Source organism: Lagopus muta, chromosome 2 (assembly GCF_023343835.1).
Source record: "Lagopus muta isolate bLagMut1 chromosome 2, bLagMut1 primary, whole genome shotgun sequence".
Taxonomy (NCBI): domain Eukaryota; kingdom Metazoa; phylum Chordata; class Aves; order Galliformes; family Phasianidae; genus Lagopus; species Lagopus muta.
In genome coordinates, this window is record NC_064434.1 from 47350721 (window position 1) to 47368202 (window position 17482).

The window sequence follows — 17482 nt, forward strand, 5'->3', positions numbered from 1 at the left end:
TTAGACCACTCACCTGGAATGTGAAGAAAGCTGTTAAAGCAGGAAAGGATTGCAATTCTATCAGTCTGTGCTTTAAGGAGAAAAGGGTAAAAGCAAACTTCACCACTAGCAGTAGTTTCATGTTTCCTCTGGGATCTGATATCACAGGCTTGACAAGAACCTTACAGATTGTTATTACAAACCTGTTCTTCTGCCCTTTACTGTTGAGATTGTCTGCACTGTAATTTGAGGCAGGTAGTAACAAACTGGAAACATAATAGAGGTGCTTTTACTGTTAAAGCCTTCCACAACGGATACAAAAGCTGCAAATATTTTTATACAGACCCACAAAAAGAAATCTGGCTCAGTAAAGGGGGGTATTCTGATAGTGTCTGAGCAAAGGGTATAAGTGTCTAAACTTCAAACAGTTGCACAAATGCTTCTAAATGAACCAAACTTAACAGAGCAATTGTTTAAGCTTCATTCTAATGTCTGTTCTCCACAGCCATTATACCAACAAGGTCTGATGGGAAATCAAAGTATTTTCTGTATCAAAAGCTAAACTAACATTATTGTTTAAAGTAGTTTTGTTGAACAATAAAATTGCTTCAGGATTACCAGTTTTATTTGCTTACTTTAATTTTTATTTTTATTCTGGTAGGTATTACACTGGTGAAACACATATAGAATTGTATTATTATTTTTTCTTTTTTTCTAATGGAACAGTAATCTAATTTATAGCTAATGTATCTCAATCTTGTACTTAAATATCATCTGCTTATCTTGAGAAGGAAATGTCCCATAGTTACTACATAACGTACCTATACTAAACACTACCTTCAAAAATTGTATTTGATGAATTTAGGTAAGGCTTTTTCAAATGATCACATAACTTTTTTATTTATTTATTTAAGAGAGTCGTTTTCCTTCAGCTTAGGTATTGATCCTATCTTAAATTGTATTTATTTACAGTGGTATCGGAGTTTTGTGTGTCACTAATTTTTCTTTCATCCCTCATCTATGCTACCTTTGTTTTGTAAGTTCTTTTATATTATATATATCTTTTGTATATCTTTTACATTTTATAAATCAAACAAGGGTTTGTCTCTGCTTTTTCCACTCAAAGATTAGCTTCTCAAATATAATTTCTTTAGAAACCTACCTGTAGGATAATACCTGTCTAATACTTGCTGGACTATATAAAAATGAAAAAGAATATTATATATTATTAAGAAAATCTGCAGTTGTGACATAAAATCATAGTAAATGCAGTTATCATTAGGAAATATTCACATTCCTCACCAGAAATTCTGGATGAAAATTTAATAATTATTATTAATCAAAATAATTAGTTATGAGTTGAATAATTTCAACTATGCATTGAAATTAGAAGTAGATATCACTGGCATAAGGATATACACAAGAACAGTTTAATTATCTCAAAACTCTACTTACAAGAGCCCTAGAAAATTCTGATCAATTCCAATTATCCTTGAAATGCCTGCCAAAAGCACCCAGACAAGCTTAACTCTGTTCTGTAAGCAAGCAGTGCAGTCAATATACAATCAAAGCTAAGAAAGCTTAGTAGTTTTGGTCTTCAATTAGCTTAAACTGATTTTAAGTAAGCTGTAGTGTATTCCACCCTGATAACATCAACAAATAATTGAAGAATATTTTTAAAACAGAGGTAGTTTGAGTAAACTGATCTAGAGGAATCTGTGCTGCATGGACACAGTGCTGCTACACCCAAGGAACATTTGTAAGCAACAAATAGTTCCAGAAAATTATCTCAAGAAAAAGATATTAATTGAATATTTTTAATGTCAAAAGGACTTCACTGACAGTTTCCTAGTCTGCTCATTTGACCACTTCTATTTCCTTTACAAGTGCACATAATATCCATCACTATTTTCCAGAGAATGTAAAGCATCTGTGCTACTTTATTGTAAGATACTTTTGAGTACATACAGTATTTAATAAATTTAAACCTATTTATTTTGACTGATCACTGGAGTACCTGAAAAATTACTTTGTGCTAAAAGAGCAAATGACCTGAATCTGGGGAAGACACATCTTCATAAAAAGGAAAAAATACATCATGCTAACATCTTCCTTGCTGTATATTTGATACCCAGTATCCATGCCAAGACTGGGAAAAGGTTGTGTGAGATACTCTACAAACCCTGAGTTAGACCCATCCCCTTAACAAAAAATTTACAACATAAATTCATGTGTTTGCACATGAGGGTCAGCTCACCTGTGAAACTCTGTAATTGCAGCTGCCCAGCTGTGCACGCCATGTGCACATGTCAAGGCCATCTTTTGTGTGGTTGAGTGGTTTGATTGTCCAGCTGGGTGTATAGCCACAGACAGAGGCAGCAAAGGGGAAATGCAGAATGTTTTGCAGTATCAAAATATGGGAGAAATTTTGAGATGAAAATTGAGATGAAATTGAGATGAAAAAGCAAGAATTTCATGTCCTAAAATGGAGTTGTAGATGATTGGAATATGCTTTCCAAAAGTATGCTGGAGAGGAGGAAGTTATCCACTGTATTGAAATTTAAAGGGAGATGGATTTTTAGTTCTCATTAGAGATAATTTCTGCTAACACAGAAACCTTTTATACATTTCTATTTTAGATTATTCCTTCTTTGCAGGCTCAGGGAGGCTGTCTTCTACAGTCAGCACAGTGACTCCATGGGACCTATGAATCACTCACCCCTATCCTGAGGGAACATTCATTCTTAGTGACCTCTTTACATGATGCAACTTCTACAAGTCACTTCTTTGGTTTATCTTTTCTTTTTTACAGCTCTTACTGCAGTCTTCTTCCCATGCTTATTCCCACATATCTACTTAATCTCATTATTATTTTCTTTTTTAATTTTTAAAAATCTGTTCACCATGTGCTAAAAATATTTGGCTTTTATAGCTTAGTAGAATTAAACTATTTGTTTGTACACATCATGGATACGATTTGGGAAAATGCTGTTTCAGACTCCACCGTGCTTCACAGTTTCAACAGCAGACAATTTTATACAATTTAAGCTCTGTTCTAGTTCTTTTTGGTGAGCAGTTACTAGCAGACTTTTCTTAATGGTTAAAGATACCCACAGGAACTGGAAGAGCCTATACTCTTACAGGCCTCTGAAAAGTCCTTGCAGACTACAATTGTTAACTACTGATCTGAGTCAGTTTTGTGTGAGCAAAGCCACTGGAAAAGAAAATCTTTGGTATTGGTTGCATGATCCATTCCTGCCACTTTATTTTTAGGTGCAGTCTCAAATAAGGTAATTAAAGATCTATACAAAAAACTGGTGTGTCCAAATTCTAGGTTGAGAATAAATTCAACCATTTTATCTGCCCTCTTTATCCTCCACTCTTCACTCCTTTTGGGATTGGCTTAATTTTTTTTTTTCTTTCAATCATTATTGGTAAAAACAATAAAATCTAAAAAGCTTTCATCATACCAACCTGTGCTTTTGTTCATGTGTGTGACATTATCTAAACTGATCACTTCCAGGTGTCTGCTCCAGTTACATCTCATCTTAGATGGCATTCCTCAGCACCATCATAAAACTGGCAGGGTCTAAAACTCTTTGATATGTGGATTCTTGTTTAACAGAGTTTCGTTTCTTTTCAATACGCTTTACCCTGCTAGTTCCTCAGGAATGCACTGTCACCACAGACAGGTGAAATGTGAGAAATTCAAAAGGGGCTATCACTTTCATCTCCTCTACATAGCCAGCTACCTACTCATTTCATGGAGGAAAAATCCACTTTAAGACATTCAGCAGCTGCTCCCAGTGTATGAAGATGAACTTGCCTGGAGTTAGAAAGTATGTTCTCCACATACGATGAAAGCAGATAATAATAATATATAATTAAATTGTCTGGAATGTGTCTGGTTGACATTCTTAATTTAGTGTAATGCTCTGATGCTCTTTGTTTAAGAAACATTTCTGAAAAGTGGTTGAAATTAATTCAACAGATGATTAAGGGAAACAGTGCTTTTAAGAACAGTGTTATGATTATTTCTCTTAGCAGGTCTATCCACGCTGGAGAGAAGAGTTTGATTCTCTCTGGTAATCTTTATGACAGATAAATCATTTGTTGTCCCTACGCAAAACTATTCTAAATCCAAGTTAAAAACCTCCAGAAAAAAATACTTATAAATTCACACATTCTCCATAGCAGGCCGTTGATAGCATATGGCAGCTAAATATGCCAAGGATTCTTTCAAGCATACGCCGCCGCTTAGCAGCTCCTAGTTGCCAAAATACTTGTGTATGACATCCCCCAGTGACCCAACTGCTTCCCATGCTCTCTGCAGCTCTCAATCCAGTCTTTCTTGCAATGTCTCCTTTCCAAAGACAAGGACCACGCTGACTGAATGAGCTTTCCTTCCCCATGTCTTTAGTGCTAAGACTACATATTTCTTTATGTAGTTTCTACCACCATACACTTTACAAAGGAGCTTTTACGAGCTGTCTTTCTTCTGAGATTTCTGAACACTCAAACAGGGTTTTGAAAATTCATTTTTCTGATTTTAATGTTGACTTGATTTTCTGTGATATTCTAAAGGTAATCTTAGGTTGAATATGCAAAAATTATTTATAAATATACATGCTTCTGTCAAACCTCTGACTTTGATGAAGAAAGAAAGGGCCCAAACATCAGTACTGTGGAAGCTGAAATCTCGCATGAGGAAAGGCTTGTGCAAGAAGATAATATTATTTTTATTAGATTGATATATTTGAAAAGAAAAATCCACCATCAACAAAACTTTAAAATCACACGAGCACCTCTTCAGATCTGAAATTCAAGCAGAAGCAATAGTGAAAGATCCATTAACTCAGCTCTGCACAGGAATCCCTATTGAAAGGTGAGGGGAATTTGCATCAAAATCTGATGAGAAATTACCTCAAGTGATTTGTTTTTTTACTGTTCTCTGACAAAGCTGTGCAACCCACTGAGTCAGCTACGCTTCTTCCATATCACAGACCCTGGACTGGCTGGTTAATCACATTTCTGCGTAGGTTACATATTCCCATTCATCTTTCACTCATGCAATCTTATGCCTCCTCATCAGTTCTCTTACCAGCAGGTTGCTAGGAATCAATTAAAAGACACAGCACACAATTTTGTGCAAAAACAAAGGCACTGGCTCCGCTGGACTTGTGTCAGCATTTGCACAAAACAAATGGAATAGGATCATCTTTCATAGCTCTCCCTTTAAAATACCTCGCTGCTCAAAGCAGACATATTTCAAAAATTAATGGAACCATAATATTATTCCTGTTTAAATCATTGTTGTTAATATTACATGTCTAAGGTAGTAAACCAATGAAAGTTCCTTCAGTTATTTTGAAAAGACCAAGAATACAGCTACTGCTCTAAAACGTGAAAAGCCGACAGTATGGCACCGTCCTGTGGTGCTGCCTTGTAATTACATCTGCAAACTCCGACATCGGACATTTACACAATAGGGAAGGATGCAATATATGGTTCTTCTTTAATGCATTTTCAGATTGATTCTGCATCACTCTAGATCTCTAAACTGTAAAGCATAGGGTTTGATCTGAATTATTTTTTGATGATGTTCCTGAGGAACACAAATACGTCTGTAAGACTGAACATCACTGTCTCAGTGACCTCAGTACTTGCACTCAACTGACAAAACAGGAGCAAAGTCTGTTCCAGGGCATGCTAAAATATACCACAAGTAGCTGTCAGAATGCAGAAAGGCTTTACACTTCTGTCTGGGTACTTTGTCTCTTTTAGAATAAAAACAGCTACTAAACACATTGAGATAAGTTAAAATGCTTGCTTTAAAACACCATTGCAAATTCTGATCACCCACTCATTTTTTGCAGCTGATCAAGATGGCATAAGTCAGGCAGGATTTTTCTCCACGGACTGTTAAACATGCCAACTCAACAGGTTGCTTTAGGAACAGGTTTTCTGCTCTTGCTGTTTGGTTTTGCAGACGCTGGGTTGAAGTTCTGTACTTGTAGCATAAGGGATAAAGGAGACAGAAAGATCTCTAGTAGGGAACGTGGCAATTGTCCATAGTAAAACCAAATGCATCAAATAGGCATACCTTTTGAAGACCGTCCCCAGTTCAGTTACCCATTTGTCAAATCAACTTGACATCATTTTCTGTTGGAAAAATAACCAGCCTAATTCTGAATTCAAGGAATAGGATTAGCTACTTCTAAAAACATGGAGAGGATGGAAGGATACAGACAACAGCACAAAGCACTGTGGTGAGGGAGAGCAGTTTCCTAAGTGCACTGTTTTGTACGTTACAAATTGCTGAATAAGAAAAAGAGACAAAAATGCATTGAAGTTTCCTAACAGTATCTTATGTCAAAATGTAGCCTTTCAAAACTTTACAGCTCTGGCTGACACAGCTAATGGATACATACAAACACACCCATAGCGTAGAAAAAAAAAACAGGAGGGGAACCTCAGTGTTCTGCATCTGCTGTGGGGTGCATGAGTCTTGTCTTATTGATAGTCCACTGCTTGATTTACACTAAATGCTTTCAGATGATTCAAACTGGTAATTTTCAAATCCAATAATAATTAAACTTTCATTTATATGAATTACACAATACAGGTAACTTAGATTCTTACACAATCTTTCAAAAATGTATGCCAATCAACAGCACTCGGCTGTATGGCAGATATTCAGAAAGCTCATAGAATGTTTCAGTTTAAAAATAATAGCTGCAGTTGTTTTTTACAGTTTCTAATGCTGGGTCACAGAAGATACAAAGGTTTTACAGCCCCACTATAAAACAGGTCTTTATCTTTTCCCTGCTAATTCTGTGGTGGCACATTTAACAAAACTAGGAAAGCGGAGATAATGTGGATGTTTGCAGATTAAATGTCAGGTAATAAATAACACTAATTTCACATACCTGCAAATGTAAAGACACCTTATCACTGTTTTAGTTTCTTACTCTTTGTAATGCCTGCCAACATTTTAACCCAAGCAAATTGCAGTATTGTTTTTGCTGTTTTTTCACTGGGATAAAACACACAGTCGTAATATCCTTTTATCAGATTTCATGGTATAAAAAGGTCTTTGGTGCTTAATTCACACTACACATTGCTGAGACAATTTCAGACCTCCTGTTTTGGAAGATGCATTTATCCTATCTTTTAGTTTTTTTGTTTTTTTCTCACAGTGGTCTGAGTACCACTTGCCCAAGAAGATGCAGCTGTGACCCTGCCCAGTCAGTGCAATGCTACAGAGCTACAGAGATCCCCAGAGAGATTCCTTTCACTACTAGAAGGCTCTACATCAGCCACAGCAAAATTAAGCAACTCCAGGTAGGAAAAATCCAGTAGAAATACCATATATGATGTGCTGTGTCTGAAAGTCATATTTCCCAAGTGGTGGACTTACGAGGGAAAGGAGAATCTTATTCCAGGTACTAGAAGCTGGTGAATTTGGTACTAGATCTGTTTTCAGTTTTAAACACTTGTGAAATATACGTAAAAATATACCCATGTTGTTTTTTTACATGCAACTCAAAAAACTTGTCACACAAGTAGACAAATGTTAATTTGTTTTTATAGGAACAAATAACCACTGACTTAAAGAGTTATTTTTTTAACTTCTGGAAAGCTTTTGCTGTTTTTGATGCAATGTAAATATTTTCCATAGCAAATGGAAAGGTTTTACATAGCTAGAATGAAACTGAATTTTTTTCCCCCTCCTGAGTTGCAAGTTCTAGATAAAACTGCTATTAGAAATAACAGTAGGAGTTAGTAATTAAGGCTTGATCACTCACTGTTAGAGATTGATGCAGTGTGAGATGATAAAAGCAATTCTGGGCCTTCCTAGTGTTGTCATCTACCTAGAGCCATAAAAACAACTGGTTTGTTTTCTAATTTATACATCACTGAATCATATTATTAAAGTCATTATCAGTGCAAGTTGCACTGGATGTGCAAGCAATGTTTTTCTGTTTTCCATCCTAATATATTTTTATGTAATAAATATAATTTCTGTATGTCAACACCAGAGAACTATAACCTGTATTATGCATACTTCTTATGTATCACTTTATTGCAAATAGTAAGAAATGCACTGTTTTGGAAAAATACATTTACTTCTTAGTATACTTGTTCTCTTACAAAGAACACATCCTTAACTGCATCTTTGATTTTGTTCTCAGGACTGAACAAAATGGGCTAAGACAACAGCTGGGATACCTGTTGCCCACTGAGAAACAGCCTGAATCATTTTGCAGTTTAACTCAGTGGAAGTTTACTCCTCTTTTTGCTGTTACTGTTGTCCATGATTTTCTTATTGTAGTTTACATACCTACAAGAGTCAAAGTTTATTCATATGATACAATTATATCAATGTTCTATGTGCAATGTGTTAAACTAATTAACTCTTTAATGAATTTATATGAGGAAACAGGTCTTCTATTATATATACAGGAGTATTGTTGTCTTTTTTTAAAATCAAGATGAGCCATTTTTCCTTTCCTAGGCTATTTGTCCATGCCTGTCAGCTACTCCTAAGATACCATGTACTCAGCACTCAAGTACTATGTTGAGTTTTGGGCCTCTCGCTGTGAGAAAGACATGGAAGCCCTGAAATATGTCCAGAGAAGGGCAATGAAGCTTGAGAGGATACTGGAGAACGAGTCTTGGGGGATCTGGGGTTGTTTAGTCTGGAGGAGGCTTAGGGGAGACCGTGATCTTTACAACTACCAGAAAGGAGGTTGTGATGAGCTGGGGGTCAGTCTTTTCTCCTGTGTAACTAGTGACAGGATCAGAGGGAATGGCTTCAAGTTGCACCAGGAGAGGATCAGGTTAAATAGGAAAAGTTTCTTCTCTGAACGAGTCGTCAAGCACTGGAATGGGCTGCCCAGGAAGGCAGTGCAGTCACCATCCCTGGAGGAGCTCAAGAAACATTAAGATGTATTAAGGGACATGATTTAGTGGGGAAATATTAGTTGTAGGTAGACGGTTGGACTGAATGATGTTGGAGGTCTTTTCCAACCTTGGTAACTCTATGATTCTATATGAGAAAAATAGCCTTAGGTTCTGGCTAGAGAAAAAGGCAGGTATTTGTTATAAAGCATTCAAACATTGGTTATAAGCAAATAGAGCAGTAAAATAATTTTTTGTGACCCTTCAGGGCAAGTAAATAGTGTGTAAAACCACCTAAGGAAAGAGTTTTTCACTTCATACATTAATTTAACTGAACAATCAGTATGCCTTACTTCTACTATCAGCTTTATTCAGAAATAAGTCATTTATGCTATTTGTCTGTAATTATGTAAATTCTTTACTTAAGATTAAATGGGGTTTGTGAGTAGATTTTTTCAGTCTTCTCTGACAAAGCATACATTTGATTTCCTGACATTGGTAATACATATGCTTAATTTAACACAGCTGAACAATTCTACTGGCTTACATAATAGTGTTTGTAGGAACAGGTTTTGATTTCTGGTTGTAAACTACATATGTGCAAGTGCTAGGGGAATTCTACAGTTCTTTGTTTGTTTGTTTTTCCCTTTGTCTTTTTTGTTTTTTTGGTTTTGTGTGTGTGACTGATTGTTTCTGTTTTCCCTTACTTTCTAACTGCTTCATTTGCAGCATCTTAGAAAAAAGAAAACATTTTCATAAAGAAGTTGAATCTTTCACAGCCAACCTCCATCAGTCTTTCACACGTAATTATTCACATATAATATGGTTTGGCAACTAACAGCCTCACAAGAATAAGCAAATATTCTCTCAAACTGAGCACTAATTACTTCTGAACTTTACAATGGTCAATATTGAAACAGTAAAGAAATTGAAAAGAAGTTTATATGCTAAATACAATATGTTTTGAAGAAAAGGAAGAAAAAAAAAGCAGATCTGTTTTATTCACATCAGTTTTGCACTTTTTCTTGGTAGGGTTGGTCACTATTAAATGACTAGTTGGGTTTTTTGCTTTTGGTATTTGTACAAACTAGGAGTTGTTGCAAACAGAGTTTGCAGTAACAAAACTAGACTGCTTTTAGTATCTTCTTTCAACAGTTTTCATAACCTTCATTTGAAGAATAAAACTATAAACTTTTTACTCTCACATTTAGTTTACTTGTAGGTATGTTAATACTTGCTTTGATCTGTTAAAAGAAAATTGCTTCTTTGGCCCACAGAGTAAGGACCTGTTTTAAGAAACTGCTTAAAAAAACAAACAAAAAAAAAAAAAAAAAAAAAAAAAAAAAAAAAAAAAAACCAGTTCACAAAGCCTGATAAAGCCTACAAATAGGTGGGAAACAACTCAGAAACATACAACAATTGGGTAAATAAAGAAGGAAGGAATCTTTTATGGCACCTTCTTAAGATGATTAAAGATACACAAGTATGATAGTCAAATGTATACAATCAGGATCATAGAACAAAACTACTATGCAGAACCTAAGCTACAAAATGATTTATACTCCCTTCCTTGTACATTTATCACTGGGATTAAACAAACTTTGTAGTGTCTCTCAATGAGACTGAATCATGCTGGCAGCTAATGAGCCCAATGGAAATAGCATGCAGACTATAATGTTAGTTTAGCATCTGCTGCTGATGAGTACTGATGATGCTTACCAGACACCTGAAGGGAAAATAGAAGAATACTCTTCCTACCTCTTCCTTGCAGAACACCTGCTCATCTTGCTCTGAGCTTTCTGTCATTCCCTTATAAATGAGTTTTTAGAAAACAAGCATGTAGGCCAATGGGCAGTAGCTCCGAAAATTTCAAAGAAGCTGTTTAAGTAACTCTTGTGTTCTAACAACACCTAGATTCACCCTCATTCCATCCTTCTTCATTTCTTGGCTTAGAGTAACTGCCAGATTCATTCATTTCTTAACATGAGACACGATAACATGCTTGATGTGTAAGCAGGTTCCTAAAGAACAGAAAAAAAGAAACAATTACTATACCTCTATATATATATTGGTTACAGCTAACATCTAAGTTTCATTTAATACTACAAAGCATCTGTTAATTACTAAGTAACATAAAACTAAATTGTTGTAAAAGCAATTTGTTCCACACACATGATTTTCAGACCAAATTGATCTTATACTTTGATCTCATACTTTCGGATTGGTTATCTCAATATGGTGACATTTTCACTTTAAAAAGGATAGTGGAGAGGTTGAAAAAATACAGCTTTAGCTTCCTGCCAAAAACTCATAGTAGGAAGAAGAGGTGATGAGCACATATCTGGAGAAGTAATGCTGCAGTATATAAATATATAGAAATGGCTGTATGATAAACACAAAGCTGCATGTGTAACAACTATCTATGCACTGCAAGGATTTCTGCCACTGGTGACGTTAGCTATCTATTTTATATTGCCTATCTGCCAGGCAGAAATAAATTCCAGTGACACACTGGAACAGGTTGCCCAAGGAGGCTGTGGATGTCCCATCCCTGGAGGCATTCAGGGCCAGGCTGGATGTGGCTCTGGGCAGCCTGGTCTGGTGGTTGGCAACCTGCACATAGCAGGGGGGTTGAAACTAGATGATCATTATGGTCCCTTTCAACCCAGCCTATTCTATAACTCTATGACAGTATGGACTTAAACAATACAATTCTAGAAACATAAGTAAATATGGGCAAACTGAAGGTACCTATAGTGACACCTCTTTTGTTACTGCACCATTTCTCTTAGTTTCTTATTCTATAAGAACATAGAGTAGCAGTGGTCAGAGCATCCAGAACAAGCAATCTGTGAGGTGACTCATAAATACTGTATATTGTCACACGAATTATTTTTATCTTTTATCTCTTTAAGATTACTGACTTCAGAAGAATGTCAGCCCTAGAAGAGCTAGTCCTGTCATGCAGTGGTACAGAATCAATAGAAAACAACACTTTCAAAGCTCTGAGCACCTTGAAGTCCCTGGAACTCTACAAAAACCAACTAAAGCAAATACCCATCTTCCTCCCATCTGGCCTTGAAATTTTAAAACTCGCCGATAATTCCATCAATACTTTGCATGCGACTGATTTTGAAGGTTTGGTGAAACTAAGAGTGCTTGATATCAGGAACAACTTGATTGCAACTCTGCCTTCGAGTGCATTTTCTTCCCTCTTCAATTTACAGAGTCTCATTCTGGATGGCAACAATATGGAATCTGTGTCTGCACCACTTAAGCTTCCAAGGCTGAAATATCTAAGCATGGCTGACAATAAACTAAGCTCTCTCCCAACCAGCTTCTTTACATCTTTCAAAAATCTACAGTTTCTCAGTTTAAGTGGAAACTTCCTGACAAAAGTGCCCCTTGACCTACCTAAATCCTTGCTGTCACTAAAACTAGAGAAAAACCAACTCAAAACAGTACGACTTCAAGACATGAAACATCTAGAAAACTTGTCTGAGTTCTTCCTTTCAGAAAATCAGTTGACATCAATAGATGGTGCCCATCTCCTTCCTAACTTAACAACATTGGAGCTCTCTAAGAATCAGCTCCAGGCTCTGCCACTCAGACTGCCAGGCAGACTGCAGAAACTTGACTGCAGCAATAACCTGATTCAGAAGGTGACAGCACAAGAATTCCAAGGACTACAGGACCTCAAACACTTGTTTCTTGACAACAACGCTGTCAGCATGTTTGAGGCAGGAGCCCTTCAGCAGTGTGCGCAGCTTTCTAACCTAGCACTGGAACAGAATCTCCTTATTTCTATCCCACTGAGGCAAGTGATTCTGAGAACAGCTGATCCACAGACATCATTTCTCCATCCTTAGATTTTGAGAATGAGGGCCAAAGTGAAAAAAATGAATTGCTTTCAGACCTAGTCATAGTGGAAATCTACCCATACCATAAACCATCTGTCATAACTGGAACTAATTAGCACTGATTAGGTGTTTTCATTATATGTGTGGTCCCCGGTGATCCTTCTATCATATTTCTCTGCCAGTAAGGCTGCTTTATTTAACTAACATGTGAATAAGAGGAATCTGCTAGGAGAGTATAACAGTGATTATACAGAAGCTATACTGCTGCTTAGATTTATCTTCTCCCATTACACAAAATTGGTAAAGCAGTCAATAAAAAAGAAAGTTAGCATGTTTAAAGCTGAAGTTTCCACCAATCACATAGTTTACTACTGTTAAAATGTTAAGATTTTGGGAGATGAATCTGGTCTAAAAGAATGTGTTTCTTGGTGGATATTATAATTAACACCTTCATTAAATTCACACATTATAAAGTTCTTGGATTGCTTATAAAATCTCCTGCTTCAGGCCATAAGCAAAATTTCAGCCAAAGGAGCACAGAAGAAACATTCGTTGGGCTCACGCTATTCCTTAATGCTTTGCTCACAGTGCTGGTCCTGGCCGTTATCAGAGGTGGTGTGTTAAACCAAATGGAAGCTTGCCAGATATAAAATGGCAATTTCGTTATTTCAAAAAGCTGTGCAATAAGATGGCATCAAAGTAATCATGTAATTCCCTTAACATTAACTTCTCTAACACAACTGCATCATTAAGCCCTGTTTTCATGGCTTGTGGACAGGTTTAACTGCACAAACAAATAATGCAATAAAATTTCAATTTGTTTACCATGAGATCCTTCAGCATTTGAATCTATTTGGTTGAAGCTTTACAATCAGAAAGTGATTTAGTGGTGTATAAATATTTGATTTCAATCTGGCTTGACAGGAATGCTTAATGCTTTCTAGTTACATTAGTATTGCCTAATCCATCTTATTTTACAACCCTCATAGTCAAGGGAATTAACAGGAAGGAGTTCTCTATTAGCCTCTGAGAAACACAGCTTTTAGGGAGGGATTGGGTTTTTTATTTTCAGCTCAACACAAATTTCAAGGAGAGGCTGTAAACATCAAGTAGGAAAGAAATGAGGAGAAGCAAAATGTGCATACTTAATTTGTGTGCTCCATGTACCTAATCTACTTGTGTGTGTCCATACAACTACCTGCTAATCACCAGTTAGTTGCATGGATGCACAGCAATAAAAGTATTACTACTGACAGAACTACCAGTCACCAGTATCAGAAGTTAAAGAATATAGTTAATGGGGCACAATTAATGGAACTTAGCACTTGTTCAGTTCAGGAAAAAGAAAGGTTATTTCCTTTTTATCCAAAAGGTAAATAATGACATAAAATTTTCTCTAGCTGAACAACAGTCCAAGTATTTTCAGGTCTCATAGAGAAGAGCCCAAACTCCAGAAAATCTTGCAGAGAGTAACTGGTCAGAATACAGGACTGATGACAGCCTCTGGAGCATCAGCAGTATGGTTGTCACGGTCAGCTCCTGAACGGACATGGCTTCTCTGCCAGCAGCAGCATCACATACCCAAATACAGTTACTTCTTCAAGAACAACAGAACTTGAAGTCAAACAATACAGCTCCAAAGACCAACATTGGTATGGTGAGATTGTACAGGCTTTAGACTGTAATCTGGATAAACATCCCAGGTGATGTCCTATTGCCTTTGACATCATTGGCTCTATGATTTTACTGCAGAGAACATCTTTAACATTACAGTGTCATATTAGACAACTATTATCATTGACTGTATTTAGGTTTCAAAATCAATTAATTGCAGCCATAAGCACTGGTAAGACCAGTGGAAAGACTTACCATTTCAATACATGAAATCCTCATCTCACCAGAGAATATGGCACAATAGAGAACTCCCTTATTCTCTTATCCCCATTGAAGGTGGGGGGTCTGGGTAAAAAGGTCAACTGCCTTTCAGCCCAAAAGGTCAAATTCAGCTTCACAAAAACATCCAGTGAAGATTACAGTGTGCCCTCTATTAATTCTCAGAGCTATCTCAAATCATTTCATTGACATAAAGCCAGATCAGCCTTTGTAGTTTATGGGACTTTTGCTCAATTTCAAATAGTTATTGGTATCATTACTTACAGTTTGTCTGAGAGTTTTCTTGAACAAGTTTCCTTAAAATCTCTAACCATGATCTTAATCTCATCACCTTGCATACTAAAGGAGTAAAATTCATTTTCTTAAAAACATTTCACACAAATTAACTGCCTTTTCTATTAAGCTCCTTTCACTGACTAGAGCAGAAAAACAGATTGTAAATAAGATAGACTTCTGAAATAAAAGTGTTATCACACAAATTATAATGCATGAAAGCAAGAATGATATCCATCATCTAGTATCGTATCTCAAGGTACTGGCTTTTTAAAATTCTTTTAAATACAATCACTTATAATTCTCTAAAGTACTATTTCAAAAGACCATAAAAAGCATTTATGTTCTCCATGTTGCTGCTTTTTAAAGTATGAAGTATATTATCAGCTGGACTACTTTTAAGTTTTGAATCTGCTGGCAGGAAGAGAACAAAAAATAGGGGAAAAAAAAAAGAAGAAAAATTCTACTTCTAGTAAAAATTTAGTTATGAACTAAAAAGCTTTTTAAAACAAATCATACACAGAAGTACTTGAGGAGTAGAGTTGCCATGCTTTTCAAAACTTTTGGTCTTTCATGTTATCGTTTGATCATCGGCATGCTTATGGCATTAAATAGTACAAAAAACATTTTTAGGCTTATTTGGCACTCAACTGCATATGCAACTTATCACAACTAAAGCAGGTTAGTGTTGGTCAGAACTGCAATAATTTGGGAAAACCATTCAAATGTGCATAGAGAATATTCCAACAACTTCAAATTAAAAAAAGGAAAAAAAAAAATAACAAAAAAAAAGACATGAACATTTCAGTACCAGATTTTTTTTTCCACCACATTTTTGTCAGAGATAGTTTTATTTAATATGCTAGATATGCCTGGGCACAAAGAGAATCAGTATAATGAATATAACAGATTTGTGTTGTTTTGTTTTTATTCAGACTTCCAGATACCCTTGCTAGATTGGATCTAAAGGGAAATGACATAGAAGATGTTGGAGAACAAGAACTGAAGGACTTGAAGCAGCTTCAGGTTTTAAATTTAAGGAACAACAAGATATCCGCCTTGGATCGCAAAGTCTTAGAGTATTTACCTCGTCTCCGACATCTCTATTTAGATGGAAACCCTTGGAATTGCACCTGTGACCTTCTGAGGACCAGAGGAGTGTTAATGGCCAAAGGAACAGATGTCAGGGGAGGGCAGTGTGCAGCACCAGCAGAACGTCGAGGAGAAAGCTGGATGTCTTCCAAAAAGATTCTGCAGCAGTGTGAAGATAATTTGTCTTCCACAGAAAAAGGCAAGGAGGACAGAAAGAAAATGAAACCCAACGAGGCCTCCAGTGTTGCAGTAAATATAGATGATGATGACTACGATTATGAACTAGATTAAAGCCATGGTTAATCTATCATGAATGTTAAAGCTGTCTAGAGCTGCCCACCACCACCAGTATCCCAACTGACAACCAACTTGCTGTGTTGCCATTAAATTTTCCTCTTTAATGTGTGCTATAAATGCTAATAGCTGGTGACAAAGGGGCTCTAATAAGGATGCCATTATAAACTTAAATTTGTAAAAATAACAGCTGTTTTGCCATTAGTACTACGTAGCTTAAAGTAAATAAGAATAAAATTATTATCTCTTATGAAAGTACTCTGTAACTCTGTATGGAATTTTTAATAGTAAAGCATTCTTACAGTTCCATTAAAAAAAGAAAACTGAAAGAAAATCCTGCAATACCGAATGGTATCATTACCTGCAGTGTGGTGTTCAATATACTTAAACTCAGTTCAGGATGGAGAGTAACATCAGTGTGGTCAATTTCTCATGACTATTTTCAGGTTCTTGCTTTTGACATGTTAATTTCAGTTTTCCAGAAATATTTGCCTGTTTATTTTAGACAATTTCATAAAATCATAGAATCATAGAATCACAAGGTTGGAAACGACTTGCACACTACAAGTGCCCCTTTCACTGGTGGGAACCTTCTAGACTTTTGCTACACAAAAGGGCTTCATGGTGTATGCATCAAATATGATATATGTGCAAATTTTATCAGGCAGTTCTCAAAGTGCTTGAAAATTAAACAAAATTGGAATACCCAGACCACTAAAACCAGAGAATTACAAACAGTAATCTAAGGGGCTTCCTGACAGTTCATAAATCTCAGCTGATAAGTGAGGAGTAAGCACACCAGCAAATTACTTTTCAAAGCAAACAGTTTCTATTATTCTTTATCTTCTGTTGGCATTCCGTAACTGAATAATCACTCACATTCATTGCGCCTGTTTTGTCGGGTGTCAGAGCGCAGCTATGGGACCACAGCACCTCTGCAGAATCCGTTGGCACTTCTGTTTCTTAACACACTAAGCAGGGTAAGTTAGAGAGGCTTACATTATTTTTTCTTTACATTTTAACTTTTGAGCATGTCATCAGCTACAATTGTTGGTAGATAAAGATTTAGATGTTTATGGAACAGCACAAGCTTCCTAGCAGTTTGAATGTGTTGTTTTTATGGCTAATAATGGTTTGAGAAAGGTTTTCTTGATAAGAGAAGCTATCTTCTCACTACACTACATTTC

The 17482-nt window shown here is 36.2% G+C and overlaps 1 protein-coding gene across 1 annotated transcript; it reads left to right on the forward strand.

Annotated features, from left to right (window-relative positions):
- Window positions 1-6204: 6204 nt before the first annotated feature.
- On the forward strand, window positions 6205-16292 carry LOC125688993 (nephrocan-like). The gene is made up of 4 exons (XM_048935718.1): window positions 6205-6248; window positions 7179-7323; window positions 11799-12700; window positions 15845-16292. The coding sequence occupies exons 1-4, from the start codon at window positions 6205-6207 to the stop codon at window positions 16290-16292; spliced, it is 1539 nt and encodes a 512-aa protein (XP_048791675.1).
- Window positions 16293-17482: the final 1190 nt, after the last annotated feature.

Bases quoted from the DNA above. Each gene is read 5' to 3' on its own strand.
- LOC125688993 (XM_048935718.1), top strand. From the start codon at position 6,205: ATGGAGAGGATGGAAGGATACAGACAACAGCACAAAGCACTGTG. The intron at 7,324-11,798 runs GTAGGAAAAATC...TATCTCTTTAAG, and splicing joins GCAAAATTAAGCAACTCCAG to ATTACTGACTTCAGAAGAAT. The intron at 12,701-15,844 runs GCAAGTGATTCT...GTTTTTATTCAG, and splicing joins CTTATTTCTATCCCACTGAG to ACTTCCAGATACCCTTGCTA.